A 15,604-nucleotide genomic window follows, 5' to 3' on the forward strand; every position below is an offset into this window, starting at 1 on the left:
TATCCCCAAAGTGTTGCTTGAAAACACTGAACACCGCCTTAACATCTGTGACAACAAGGTTGTTACGCTTCCAGACTTTGGTCACATCCCGTGCCCTCCCCATGAGCCTAGACATCACCTCCCCAACATTCCCAGACCCAGTGTAACCCCTCTTCTCTAGGTAGACTTCCATTAACTCCTCCCACTCCAGGACAGAGTACTTATCTGAGCCATCACCCCTAAAAAGAGGTGGAGCACTAACATCTGACTTCACAACCAGATTCAGCTTGGACGCATCAATAAAGGTTGACCCACACTGCTCAGGCAGGGGAAACTGCTGGGGTTGGTGAGGGGGACGGGCAGGAGAAAGACTTGAAACCCCAGGCTGCAGTAAACTCGCTCTGATAGATTCTCCTATCTCTGAACAAATCTGCTTAATAAGGTCACTAAGCTGACTCGGAGGCATCCCATTATCACCGAGTACTGTGGATGATGGTACTTCAAAAGACAGAGGTGGGATACCCTGGTCAGGTGGAACAAACAGCCTACCCCTCCCAGTGCTTGCAAACTCAGGACTAGCAAACGCTCTACTCCCAGGAGCTGACTGTACAATTGGTGTAAATGGAAGGACACCCCTCCCTCTACCCACACTAAAATCCCCAGCATAACACGTCTTATGGATTTGAGAATCTTCCATGGCTCAACAGAGCACTAAAATACAATGTAATTTAGTGCATTTAAATACCCCAAAAAATTAATGCAATAAACAAATTCATCCAAAACATACAAATAAGCACGAATACCTGTATCTAATGAATATGCTACATTCACTTTCACTGTTTACAGTATATATTCACTTACAGTAAGCCATCAACAAATTCACATGCGCAGGTCGTGCACCTCATCCACATGCACAGCTCCGGCGGTCGGCTTGAGCTGACCAGTCGGCAGGTCACGTAATTAGGACACTGCCACAACTGGAATTCTGATGGTTGGATAATTTTTATTCGACCTGCACACGAAGAGACAACACACAATATGTTAGCTCTTGGTGCAGCCACAGCTCTCGGGCACCTTGCTAGTTGAAGGTCAGGCAAAAGAGAACAGGTGCTGCATGCACACATTCCGTGCCTAACAACACACTATACAATACAAGTAAAATGATATACAACATAATTCTGACAAAATAAATGACATACCTGTACACGAAGAGACAACACACAATAGCTTAGCCCTTGGTGCAGCCACAGCTCTCGGGCACCTGCGTGAGCACATAGAAACTCACTGTCTAATCAGAGACTTCAACACATTAGTTCCCACAATGAGTTCATCAACCTGCCCATCAACAATAAGCACTGGGACTACATAACAGAAGCCATAAAGTTGCATTTTTAAGTCACACATGCCCACTGGGCTAGTTTGTTCCCACCACAATCCACCAGGATAATGTCTGAAGGAGCTAGAAAGTTCCCCTCTACCACTCCTGCCTCCCTCAACCGAGGTACAATATCTGCGCGCAGAGTAGTAGCCATGGACCCACTATCTAACATCCCCTTCAGCTCAACTTTATCCTGTACTAGCACAGTGGTGTAAAACAAACTGTCTTTCTGATTAATTCTCATTGTGTTCTGAAAAATGACTGTGTTGTTCTTGGGTACTGACTCACAAAAGTAAGAATAAACAGATTGGATATCATCATCAGTGGAGGAAAAATAAGAATGCCCCACATTGCCCTCCTCAGAACGGAGGCTTTCTAGTTTTCCTGAGACCTGCCAGTCTGTCCACATCCAGGGTTCTGTCGCTGCCCAGCCTCACTACAGTCAAAGCTCATGTGGCCCGGAGAAAAGCACTTGACGCACAGCTGGTGCATCTGACAGTGAGCTTTGGTCCAGTGATTAGTGCTTCCACAGTCAGCGCACTCATGCTGACGTTTGTGGAACTGTTTACGGGGCCCTCTACATTTAACATGTTTAAGTCATTTAGCAGACGCTCTTATCCAGAGCGACTTACAGGTAGTGCATACGTAACTTTTTTTTTTCATACCCCCCGTGGGAATCGAACCCACAACCCTGGCGTTGCAAACACCATGCTCTACAAACTGAGCCGGCCATTCCCTCCACTACCCTAGGCGACGCTGGTCCAATTGTGCGCCGCCCCATGGGTCTCCCGGTCGCGGCCGGCTACGACAGAGCCTGGATTCAAACCAGGATCTCCAGTCCCCCAGGACTGTGTTGTGTTACCTGCTTGACAATAGTATTGATGTCCCCCAGGAGAGCAGCAGCAGGTTGCACGTTGTTCCCCATCTCCTCAGCACACAGATCAACCTTGACATTGACCTTGACATAAATAACGTATGTGGAACGTTACTACAACATACCAGCAACGACACGACAGGAAGAGCGCCGTGCGTGACACATGTAACAGCAGCTGGAGGAGTGGCCAAACCTCAAGCTAAACACAACAGAAATAACCAGGCACCACCACATAATGCTAAGGCTGACACACACACGTTCCCTTTTATAAACCGGGTGACTCGAGCCCTGAATGCTGATTGGCTGAAAGCTGTGGTATATCTGACCGTATAACATGGGTCACGTTGAGGGAGGAGGTCAGAGACCTGGCCGTGTTGTGCCAGGATAACAACCTCTCCCTCAACGTGACCAAGACAAAGGAGATGATTGTGGACTACAGGAAAAAAAAGAGGACTGAGCACGCCCCCATTCTCATCGACGGGGCTGTAGTGGAACAGGTTGAGAGCTTCAAGTTCCTTGGTGTCCACATCACCAACGAACTATCATGGTCCAAACACACCAAGACAGTCGTGAAGAGGGCACGACAAAGCCTATTCCCCCTCAGGAGATTGAAAAGATTTGGCATGGGTCCTCAGATCCTCAAAAAATTATACAGCTGCACCATCGAGAGCATCCTGACTGGTTGCATCACCGCCTGGTATGGCAACTGCTTGGCCTCCGACCGCAAGGCACTACAGAGGGTAGTGTGTACGGCCCAGTACATTACTGGGGCCAAGTTTCCTGCCATCCAGGACCTCTATACCAGGCGGTGTCAGAGGAAGGCCCTCAAAATTGTCAAAGACTCCAGCCACCCTAGTCATAGACTGTTCTCTCTGCTACCGCACGGCAAGCGGTACCGGAGTGCCAAGTCTAGGTCCAAAAGACTTCTCAACAGCTTCTACCCCCAAGCCTTAAGACTCCTGAACAGCTAATCATGGCTACCCGGACTATTTGCACTGCCCCCCCACCCCATCCTTTTACGCTGCTGCTACTCTGTTAATTATTTATGCATAGTCACTTTAACTCTACCCACATGTACATATTACTTCAACTACCTCAACTAGCCGGTGCCCCCGCACATTGACTCTGCACCGGTACCCCCCTGTATATATAGCCTCCCTACTGTTATTTTATTTTACTTCTGCTCTTTTTTTCTCAACACTTTTTTTGTTGTTGTTTTATTTTTACTTTTTTGTTTAAAATAAATGCACTGTTGGTTAAGGGCTGTAAGTAAGCATTTCACTGTAATGTCTGCACCTGTTGTATTACGGCGCATGTGGCCAATAAAATTTGATTTGATTTGATTTGAAATTTATTTTGACTGTTCGAATTACGTTGGTAACCAGTTTATAATAGCAATAAGGCACCTCTGGGGTTTGTGGTATAGGGCCAATATACCACGGCTAAGGGCTGTATCGTCGAGGCACTCTGCGTTGCATCGTGCTTAAGAACAGCCCCTAGACGTGGTATATTGGCCATATACCACACCCCCTCGGGCCTTATTGCTTAAATATAGATGTACTGTACAGCACTAAGACAGCCATGACATTATTTGGAGAGACCACAAAGACTTATAGAGAAGCTATATAATTGATAGACTAAATCCAATAGACTGAGTCAAATACCTTTATACCTGGTTACAATGAAATGTAGTTCACTATGAAATGACCTGTGACTAGGGTTGCAAAATTACAGTTACTTTCCCCAAATTCCCAGAAATCCCTGTTGGAAGATTCCAGAAATCAGAACGGAATAAGCAGAAAATCTGGAATCCGAAAAAAAGAAGGAAAAAAAAGAAACCCTACTGGTGACCTTTGACCTAGCTGGATGACCTTTACTTGGGTGTCAAACCTGGGGGGAAGGCCAAAGTGCAGGATCCAGTTGAGTCTGGCACCAAGTAGGACCACAACATCAGACTGGAGCAGAGCTCTGCAGTCCCCACCAAGACCATAGAACCAGGAGGATAGGAAGAGGAGGAGGAGGAGGAAGAGAGGAGGAGGAGGATAGGAAGAGAGGAGGAGGATAGGAAGAGAGGAGGAGGAGAGCAGGGACAAAACAAAATGTAATGAAAAGAGGCTAGTTATAGGAGTAGTGTAGTTGTTTGATTGACACCAGTTTACATTGACATGACCTGGCCAGGAGAGACTAGTTATAGATAGGGATTTCAGGAGTTTCGTGGTCCGTTCAAATGGTCAGGGAAATTCTTGGTCCTACTTATACAGTCAATGGTCTGTACATGAATATGATGCCAGCTGAGAGAAGGAGAGGCTGACCTGGAGCGGGCAGCAGCAACACAGTTGGGGTGATCGTCAGGCAGCACCCCTTTACCCATGGGGGTGGGCAGGAAGGGAAGGTCACACCCCTCCACCAGCTCCTTCAGAGCCCCCTCTGCTCTTCCATGGGCTGCACCTGCAGAGGGACACAGACAGAGGGCACTGCCACACGGATTTCAACAGACTGGTCTTCACAACTGGGATGCATTCAGCTGAGCAAAACGTTGTGCAACGTTCAGATAGAAATATAGCATGTAGAACGAACGTGCCTCTCAGACAGGTAGAATGAGAAATCATGTCAACAACATTTGTCGACTGAACGTGGCCCAGTTTTCAACTGAACCGTGGTACAGTGCTATATGTGTTACAGTGCGTCTCAGCTGGCTATTGATCTCTCTTGGACAGACGCACGTAACATAACTGGAAGTAGCGTCTGTCAACAGAATGGGATGTGACAACTTTGTTCCGGTACGCTGATTTTTCACCACTAATCATTTGGACAAATCCCGATTTCGCAGGTGCTCGCATCTTTTCAATTTCAGAACGGGAGGGGACATTTGGCCCATAAACTTGCCGGAAACTTGCAGAGAGTTTCCGTTTAGGGGGGTGGAGAGTTCGCAAGTGGCGTTAGTATCTTTCTCTTAACATCTCCCCAGACCTTATCCAAGTATCTGACGCAATTATGCAAGATTTTAGTTCTGTTTCCCCCAGATTATCTGGCTATTAAAAAAGCAATGCCTACCTTTGCCAATGATGAGTAAAGTCCGTTTGGCTCCTTTCAGGACCGCCAGTGCTTCTGTGATCACCATATGGTCAGCCATACTCACAGGAGGAGGTGGACTACAGGGCACCTCTCTGACAAAGGAAATAATAAATAATAGGTCAAACATTAAACATGTTACCTAGCAACTTTATTGCATATGTAAATAAACCATGAAGGTCTATCGAGGCTTATTGCTATTCTCTGATGAGAATATTTTGATATAGTGCTATATTTTCTAAGTAATTTAATTTCTGGTTCACTTCAGACGTTAAAAGGTATAACAAGATAAAATAAAAATGACTACGGTGATGTGAATTCAGAGGTATACATATTCAACAGTAACACATTAGTATACATTTTAAATGGATGAAAGACAGTGATGGCCACTAACCTGGCTCTGCTCCTGTCCAATTTAGCATTGACCATGTCCCCAGATATGTCTACGTATACAGCACCTGGACGTCCATACATGCTAGTGCGTGCTGCCTTAGACATACCAAACACCCTTAAATTCAGATCAATTAAGGCTGTGCTGTGCTCTTATGAAGCAGTTAAGGTACCTTGCTAAGCTGGAAAATTAGAGGTCAGAAAAAAGACAATTGCAGGTGATACCAAATGATATGAAGAGGACTACACAGAGGGAGTCAGAGTAGACTGTATACCTTCTCTACCACTGAGGAGATCATATCCAGACTGCTAGACCTAGCAGAGAACTTACTGTACAATCTGCATGCCTCCACCTGACAGAGAAAGAGGACCACAAATAACAAATTATTTCCTCTTTCAGCAATTAAACTGCTAGGGCCAGTTTCCCAGACAGAGATTCTCTATTGAGTTTGCTTTTTAGGCCATGACTAGGCTTAATCTGTGTCCTGGGAAACAACCCCCTAATGTTCAAAAGTCATAAATATCATGGTTCAATCGGTACCTGTGGAAACTCTTGAAACGCCCCAGTGGTCTCTTGGTTTTGATCGGAGGAGCCTCCAATAACAATCACAGGCCTACAGAGAGAGAGGTATCACACAATGACATCAACTGACAATCTGAGATAGTTTGGAGTCCTCAGATCATTTTTTGCAGTGTGCGGATAGCATCCCTTCTTTTGAAAGGACCACTGAACATGAGTAGTAGGGTCTTCTGTTTGTGGAGTTCTAGCATACCAGCAGTTCATGTTAGCGTTGGCCATTCCACCAAGTGCATGGATGAGTCCCGGTCCAGACACAACCAGACACGCACCTGGACTGGAGAGGAACAGACAGACAGAGGGACAGACAGGAAGACAGGCAGACAGACACACAAAGGGTCAGACAGACAGGCAGACATAATTAGCAATGCAAAAAAGCTATGAAACTGACCCTCACACACTACACGCTCCTGTAGTCTATGTACGGGTAGTTAATATCACATGATTTGGGGAGAGCTGGTTTAGTAATAAAAAGGTGGCTTATGGCTTGTTCATTGCGCATTCCCACATACTTGATTCCTGAGGCTTGAGCTGCCTTAGCTACTTCAATGACTGGAACACCAACTATTCCAAACATATATTCTACATTCTGTAGAGAGTTACATGTAGATACAGTATATTTACCTTTTTTTAAACATTTTTAGTCATTTAGCAGACGCTCTTATCCAGAGCGATTTACAGTTAGTGAGTGCATACATTTTCATACTGAATTGTATATGAATTGTTACAATGTAGTTTAGATTTTCTTTGCATTGACACACACATTGGCATGCATCAACAAGGGTGTTAACATATACTATTCCACATAAACATCTAAATGTTTTTCTACAACAATATTAATAGTTAGCTATACCAGTGCAATGACCTATGGCACACTTTCACAACTCATAGTGTTACATTCTCACTGCCAAGGACATGATCAGTGACTAATATATTATTAGCAACACGGTTACACAGTATAACACTGTTTTATATATATTGCACACACTTCACCTGAGCTTTTAGTGCCTCTGCAATGAGCTGAGCCCCAGTCACATCTTCCATTATTATTGTCGAGAAATCTGTTCAAAGTGCAAACGCGGTTAGCAATGATTTCTTGGACTTGTTGTTCAGTAGCTTATAAATCGTGTTTAGATCTCTTGCAAATCATTAGTTTTGTCTGCTTTCCAGCATGCATTACATGAGTAGCTTTTTCTTCTTCAGTGGGGTTTATAGGCAGTTGGCATCCAACGTTATGGTGCATTACTGCCCCCTATTGTACAGAAGTGTGGACATTAGCCGTGCAATAGCAGTCATGAATATTTAATAAACTAGTAGCATTTTTCTTTTTTTATTGCAAGAAATACATAATAAGCCCTCATTATGTGTTTATAACTGCACTTTACTTAACACTTAACTCAGTTAAGTCATTATGAGTGTATGACAGTATGAAAAAAAAAATGTATGCACTCACTAACTGTAAGTCGCTCTGGATAAGAGCTTCTGCTAAATGACTAAAATGTAAAATGTAAATGACTTGAGTGTATGCATTATAGATATAGGCTTCATAGAAAGTGTTACAAATGTTCTCCTGTCATCTTATAGGAGATCCATTCATGGATTTAGTTATGGCTTGAGAATGTGACTGGTCTACGGAGTTCTCCTTTATGTCTGTCTTTATATGTGACAACAACTTTTCTGTATTATGTGTATTTCCACAATCAATAATCATAAACGGTACTTCACTATGAATACTTTTGACTATGTGGTTTGAAGTACTTTACCGTTATCTTGCACATACATGAAGACTACTATAGACAGAAATCAATGCAGTAATGTTTTATTAAATAAAGGCTCTGATTAAAATATCATATTAATAAAATCAGGCATTTGGCTAATTCTTCTTCCCAGAAGCTCCTGTGAATGGTTTGGAGATGGCTCTGGAGAGAGCGTGTAACACCCTGACTATGAGTGGGCGTTTACGGGACTGGGACTCCTGGGGAGCAGGGGCCGGTGTGGTTGTCAGGTCCTCCTTGGGTGGGGAAGTGGATGGAACCTCTGGAACCTCACACTCAGCATCTGTCATGAGAACATTTCATAATCAGAAAATGAATGTGTGTGTTTGTGTCTGTCCGTCTGTCCGTCTGCCTGTCCGTCTGTCTGCCTGTCTGCCTGTCTGTCCGTCTGCCTGTCTGTCCGTCTGTATGCCTGTCTGCCTGTCTGTCTGTCTGTCTGTCTGTCCGTCAGTCTGTCTGTCTGCCTGCCTGCCTGCCTGTCCGTCTGCCTGTCCGTCTGTCTGTCTGCCTGTTTGCCTGTCTTTTTGTCTGCCTGTATGTCTGTCTGCCCGTCCGTCTGCCTGTCAGTCTGCCTGTCTGTCTGCATGTCTAACCGTCGGTATGCCTGTATCTGTTGTCACTGTTTTAACAAGCTTGTCATAGGGTGATACATCAATATGACATTATCGATGCTTATCACTTACCCTGTGAAATATGAGTCTCTCTGAGATGTTTGGTAGGCAGCGCATCCTGTTCAGGGTGTCTCTTCGGTTCCCCTTTTGTCTTGAACAGCTGTTGACAAAACACATCAGGACAACTGAGCCTGTGTAAAATACAGAGTGTGCATCCTAAAAGGCACCCTATTCGCTACGTAAGGCACTACTTTTGACAAGGGCCCAGAGAGCTCTGGTAAAAAGTCGTGCACTATATAGGGAATAGGGTGCCATTTGGGACTCTCCCATGTGTATTAGGATTGCATTACAGTGTCCTCACTCAACCTCCTAAAGACAATGACAACAGTTTTGTTCTAATGCTGAGAGACAATAGGGGTGTAGTGAATCTGTAGGGTAAATTTCAGCCCTGCCTTACAGAGGTAATCTCAAAACACAGAGCACCCTACCTTAATCATGATCTTTGGAAACTTATGCATTTTCGGTAGGAAACGCCACTTCCTGTTCTTCTTAGTCTCTTCCCCTCTGGCAGAGGGAAGACGGGCCATGCCGTCAGCCTTTACATCAGCCGGGCTAAGGCTCCTGGCAGGGAATTCCTCAGTAGCATTAAGGTCAGCTACAACACCATGAGTGATGTCACTTGTGGCATTGCTGGTGTCTGAGTGAGAAGAGCACGCTAGTGTGACCGACCTGTGTACAATAACTGGGAGAAGAGGACGCAGCCATTGAAGTCAGTCACTGCATCCCAAATGGCATTCTCTTCACTTTATAGTGCACTACTTTTGACCAGGGCCCATAGGGTCTGGTCAAAAGTAGTACACTAAATATGGAAGAAGGTGCCATTTTGGACACAACCAGTGAATTTCACATCATAAAACGCAATGTATTGAGCATCATGTTACAATTAAGTCCTATGCAGATGAAAATAGGTACTTTCACTTACCATCCTCCATTGTAGACTTGGACACATAAGTCAGGCTGTCCATCACCACGTCTGTCATCAACTTGATGACCTGATCCAAAACCATTTCAGCCGATGGTGGCATAGGCCTTCCCATACACTGCCCCAGGAGTCTCCTAACAGAAGTCTGGGCAAAGTTGTAAATGAGCTCTGAGGCATCGTCCTTTGACAGCTTCCTCAGGGCTGGTTTAGGCAGCGCTGGTTGAGAGAGGCTTCTGTGGCCAACCATGGATTGAAGCTGGCGGTTTATGGTTATCTCCTGAATGAGACCATGGACCTTTGCGATCAGGTTGCCAGATGGGCTTGAAGGGCTTCAACTGACAGGAGCCTATCCAGATGTTCTTCTGCTGAAGTCATCTCTGGGTCGTCCGTCTTCAATGTGTCCATTATAGTTTTCACTATGATATTGGTGTCAGATATGTTTATTTCTTGTTGGCTCACAAGCGTTGACCGTGAACCTGTCTCGTCCATTGCGATAGAGGTATGGGATTCTGTCCTTGTGATTTCATCGGCAGCGCTCATGTCAGGCAACTGGTCAAGGCTCTCCAGTACAGAGTCTAACATGTTAGTGGCTATCAGACACTCCTCACTTGCAATCTGCCCAACAGATGAACTCTCAGAGTTGGCCACTCTACACTTGATCACATTTAGGATCAAGCTGAGCGTCTTCTTTGCAGTTTTGCTAAAGCCTTCTTGGCTGACTGCCACTGTTACGTCTTTTAGAGCCACAAGAGGTTTGCAACTTTCACTCAATCCACTGCCGTGGAGAGGAGAGGCTCTCTTCAAACTGTTGTTGCTCACAACTGACATACTCCTGGTGGGCAGAGTGACATCCTCACTGCATGTGTCAATTATATGGTGGTCTGTTGAAGAGCCACTCGAAGACACAAGGGCTTTAGACCTTTTAGCCAAACAGACTTTTGACAAAGGCTTCTCACTTCTCACAGACGGAGGGCGGCTCCTGTCCTCAACAAGAGCAGTGTCAGCGGACTTAGAATGTCTGAGTGTCTCCACAGGGGCGGAGTCCAGCACATATTTGGCTGTGGTGACTGACACTGGTGGAAAAGAGAAAAAGATGTTCAGTCTATCCTTTACTCTGTGGTACATGGTTTGAGCAGCATCCAATAAGTTGTCAAAGACAACTCTGGGTTTGAGCTGGAACTCCAGCTTTTTCTCTCCTAGTGGGAAGGAGTCTGCGTCATCCACAGTGTACTGGGATACACTTTCAAGGTCTTGCATGATAATATTTACTATATCTTCGGCTGTAGAAACCGCATGGTGTGAGAAGGTGGTGCTAGGCATGCTCTGTAGCAAAGAATGGCTGGCTTTGCTAGCAGCTCTGAGAATGGTCTCACTCACAATGTGTTTGGCCTTAGCTCGGAACTCAGCACTGTGAAAGCTCTGGATGGAAATGTTAGAGGTTCTGCTGGCTGCACTAAGAGATCGCGTGAGTGTGGCAATCTCGGCTGATGTCACATCACTCGAAATGGTGAGGTCCTCCAATTTCGAAATTATCGAGTCCAACTTCTGGTTGAAGTCGAAGGATGAATTTGACGTGCTCTCCCCAACGGAAGCGGAGCAGTCTTCCTTTGAAGTGTCCACCCTCAGCACCGAGATCACCTGTTTGATTACCCCTTTAGTGCAGGTGTCGAGGGTGAGCTGGTAGGCTGAGGCTGGGGACTTAGAAGGGTCTTACTGTCTGTCTTCTGTACAGGAGACACTGCCAAAGTGGCCTCAGTTACAGGAGATTCCTGCACAGTGGCCTCAGTTACAAGTAGTCCAGTTGCAGAAAGCTCGATTTGCACAGGAGTATTTTTTCCCTCAGTGAGATGGTGGGAGGTGAACAGCTTCCTTAGTTTGTCCAGGGTTTTGGTATAAATCTTCTGGGAACCTGAACTCACTTCCACCCAGAACATTTTGCGACCTGATTTCGTACGCATGGAGGCCTTATTGACCTCAGATACCTCATGCAGGTCGGAAATAATTCCACCAAAGAGATCAGAGGATGCCTCCTCAATATTCTCTGAGGAAACATGGACAGATAGGATTTCCGACAGTTTCCCACAAGTGTCGGTTTTATCCAGCGCAGCAGTATATGTCACAGCTGCATCCTGAATGACCTGAGTGATGCATTGCTCAGCTTTGACAATATACTCCTCCACTGGTTGACCATGTAGGATGTCAACTTTATCAGCAGGGAGCTCCTTCTGAATACTCACATTCTCCTCTGATGGGCATGGGTTGTTGAAGATAATGCTCTCAGTGACCATCTTAGAGGAGGCGAGAGATGAGTCGAGAAGCAGAGATCTGTATATTGTCGAGGTGGACATCTCTGGGTGCTTTATCACAGCAGCCTCCTCCAAAATGGCCGACGGGCCCTGGAGGATGTCAGAGATATCCATGTCCTCAATGGTCTCTACCAGAGACGATAGTAGGTCTCTGGCTGCCAGGTTGGTAGGTCTCTGGTTCTCAAGCTCTGTTTTCATTGCTTGACAGGCAGTTGCCAGAGCAACAACAGAGCGAGAACACAACTGCTTCAAGGTGGAGTCAGAAAAAGATGATGACAGATCTGTCATGGACATGGTGGAGAGTTGACTCTCAGAGACAAATGGGCTGAGTTTGACAGACACCTGTCTGACCAAGTCCCCAGCAAGAGCTCTCATATCTATTGCTCCACTAGCTGAGTTGTGGGAGCAGGCACTCTGTGGCCTTGACGGGTTCCTGTTATCCAAAAATCCTGTTATCCAAAAAACCTCAAGTACAAGATCCACAACATCGGATGACACTTCTGTCACTCTGTTGTCGGACAGAAATGTACTTGGATGAATGGTGCCTGCATTCACAGTCCAGTCGCAAATGGAGTTTTTGGACTGACTCTGGACTAGTGGAACTAGACAGGTTTCACTTGGACCTTGGCCAAAGAGCTCTGCCATTTTGAGCAGAACTGATCTTAAGACCTTTGACTTGGAAATGTTCAGCAGTGGGTCGTTGTTGGACAGTCTGGTGGATGGTCTGCTAGCCGATCTGTGAACCACTAGGCTTTGTATTTCTGCCGAAATGGCAGTTAGAAAATAGGTCAAGGGGCTGGACGCTCTCCCCTCATTTCCTCCGTTGGCTTTAGCCTTGATGATGCTATCTATGATGATGACTATGACCTGTCCAGCCATAGGACCCAAGATGGCCTCAAGCTCCCTCTCTAACTCAAGGGGAGACTTGTGGCCGAGCGCAATATGCTCTATGGCATGGGAATACATCTTAGAAGTCGCCATGCTTAGCATCTCTTGGGCAAACTGTTGACTTGCTGAGATACTTCCAGTCAGCAGAACTAGAGTTCCCTGACTGACACTTCGCATTAGCTCAGCCAATCTGGAGTTGAGAAGGTTTATAACCAACTCGACAATACCCATCATAAACTTGCCGTCCGTTGACATTTTGCTAGGTCTGTATTTCTCCTGTCTACTCCGTTTGGGCAGCGGTACGATGTCACCCTGCGACTGGCCGCTCTGGACCATGTCGAAGACAGAGTCCTCAGAGATGCCAAACACAGATCTCAGTGGTGCTGAGTGTTGTCTGTGTCTCATCTCTCTATCGCCACCCTCAGGTGAGGAGACATATCGCTCTTCGTTCTCACTTAGCAAAGAGGTCATGGACCTGCAGAATGCACAACATAAATGAATAGATTATGGTAACAAAATAAAAAATATGATCCAAGAATTTGGGACACAAACTCAACCTTGTTATTATTATTCAAAGGAAGCATTGTGAACCATCTCAAACCACACTCAGAGCAAACATTAACATTCAGAGTAAACGTTTTAGAGTGGTTGTGTAGTATCTAAGTAGTATTTCTCACTAAGTGGATCTGGAATGGATATTTGTACCTATAACAGGAAATACCTGCAAAAAGAGGAGGGGATAGAGCTAGTTATCTGTGAGAGGAGGGGATAGGGCTAGATACCTGTGAGAGGAGGGGATAGGGCTAGGTACCTGTGAGAGGAGGGGATAGGGCTAGGTACCTGTGAGAGGAGGGGATAGGGCTAGGTACCTGTGAGAGGCGTGGATAGGGGTAGGTACCTGTGAGAGGAGGGGATAGGGCTAGGTACCTGTGAAAGGAGGGGATAGGGCTAGGTACCTTTGAGAGGCGTGGATAGGGGTAGGTACCTGTGAGAGGAGGGGATAGGGCTAGGTACCTTTGAGAGGCGTGGATAGGGGTAGGTACCTGTGAGAGGAGGGGATAGGGGTAGGTACCTGTGAGAGGAGAGGATAGGGCTAGGTACCTTTGAGAGGAGGGGATAGGGCTAGGTACCTGTGAGAGGAGAGGATAGGGATAGGTACCTTTGAGAGGGGGGGATAGGGCTAGGTACCTGTGAGAGGCATGGATAGGGCTAGGTACCTGTTAGAGGCATGGATAGGGCTAGGTACCTGTGAGAGGCATGGATAAGGCTAGGTACCTGTGAGAGGCGTGGATAGGGCTAGGTACCTGTGAGAGGAGGTGATAGGGCTAGGTACCTGTTAGAGGCATGGATAGGGCTAGGTACCTGTGAGAGGAGGGGATAGGGCTAGGTACCTGTGAGAGGAGGGGATAGGGCTAGGTACCTGTGAGAGGCGTGGATAGGGGTAGGTACCTGTGAGAGGAGGGGATAGGGCTAGGTACCTGTGAGAGGCGTGGATAGGGGTAGGTACCTGTGAGAGGAGGGGATAGGGGTAGGTACCTGTGAGAGGAGGGGATAGGGCTAGGTACCTGTGAGAGGAGGGGATAGGGCTAGGTACCTGTGAGAGGAGGGGATAGGGCTAGGTACCTGTGAGAGGCGTGGATAGGGGTAGGTACCTGTGAGAGGAGGGGATAGGGCTAGGTACCTGTGAGAGGCGTGGATAGGGGTAGGTACCTGTGAGAGGAGGGGATAGGGGTAGGTACCTGTGAGAGGAGGGGATAGGGCTAGGTACCTGTGAGAGGAGGGGATAGGGCTAGGTACCTGTGAGAGGAGGGGATAGGGCTAGGTACCTGTGAGAGGCGTGGATAGGGGTAGGTACCTGTGAGAGGAGGGGATAGGGCTAGGTACCTGTGAAAGGAGGGGATAGGGCTAGGTACCTTTGAGAGGCGTGGATAGGGGTAGGTACCTGTGAGAGGAGGGGATAGGGCTAGGTACCTTTGAGAGGCGTGGATAGGGGTAGGTACCTGTGAGAGGAGGGGATAGGGGTAGGTACCTGTGAGAGGAGAGGATAGGGCTAGGTACCTTTGAGAGGAGGGGATAGGGCTAGGTACCTGTGAGAGGAGAGGATAGGGATAGGTACCTTTGAGAGGAGGGGATAGGGCTAGGTACCTGTGAGAGGCATGGATAGGGCTAGGTACCTGTTAGAGGCATGGATAGGGCTAGGTACCTGTGAGAGGCATGGATAAGGCTAGGTACCTGTGAGAGGCGTGGATAGGGCTAGGTACCTGTGAGAGGAGGTGATAGGGCTAGGTACCTGTTAGAGGCATGGATAGGGCTAGGTACCTGTGAGAGGAGGGGATAGGGCTAGGTACCTGTGAGAGGCGTGGATAGGGGTAGGTACCTGTGAGAGGAGGGGATAGGGCTAGGTACCTGTGAGAGGCGTGGATAGGGGTAGGTACCTGTGAGAGGAGGGGATAGGGGTAGGTACCTGTGAGAGGAGGGGATAGGGCTAGGTACCTGTGAGAGGAGGGGATAGGGCTAGGTACCTGTGAGAGGAGGGGATAGGGCTAGGTACCTGTGAGAGGCGTGGATAGGGGTAGGTACCTGTGAGAGGAGGGGATAGGGCTAGGTACCTGTGAGAGGCGTGGATAGGGGTAGGTACCTGTGAGAGGAGGGGATAGGGGTAGGTACCTGTGAGAGGAGGGGATAGGGCTAGGTACCTGTGAGAGGAGGGGATAGGGCTAGGTACCTGTGAGAGGAGGGGATAGGGCTAGGTACCTGTGAGAGGCGTGGATA

General features: G+C 47.0%; 1 protein-coding gene across 1 annotated transcript in view; it reads right to left on the minus strand.

The window, feature by feature from the left end:
- Positions 1-2,177: 2,177 nt before the first annotated feature.
- LOC311128600 (2-hydroxyacyl-CoA lyase 1-like) overlaps positions 2,178-15,604 on the minus strand; it is a gene marked incomplete at both ends in the record, with an annotated part of 17,074 nt that continues 3,647 nt past the window's right edge. Inside the window, 8 exons of the mRNA XM_084160781.1 lie at positions 2,178-2,303; positions 4,094-4,199; positions 4,544-4,679; positions 5,286-5,398; positions 5,698-5,792; positions 5,969-6,046; positions 6,235-6,307; positions 6,467-6,547. Of these exons, the coding sequence (XP_084016907.1) occupies positions 2,178-2,303; positions 4,094-4,199; positions 4,544-4,679; positions 5,286-5,398; positions 5,698-5,792; positions 5,969-6,046; positions 6,235-6,307; positions 6,467-6,547 (808 nt within the window). The remainder of the gene's footprint in view (positions 2,304-4,093; positions 4,200-4,543; positions 4,680-5,285; positions 5,399-5,697; positions 5,793-5,968; positions 6,047-6,234; positions 6,308-6,466; positions 6,548-15,604) is intronic.

Source organism: Coregonus lavaretus (assembly GCF_964263955.1).
Source record: "Coregonus lavaretus genome assembly, chromosome: 4".
Classification (NCBI taxonomy): Eukaryota; Metazoa; Chordata; class Actinopteri; order Salmoniformes; family Salmonidae; genus Coregonus; species Coregonus lavaretus.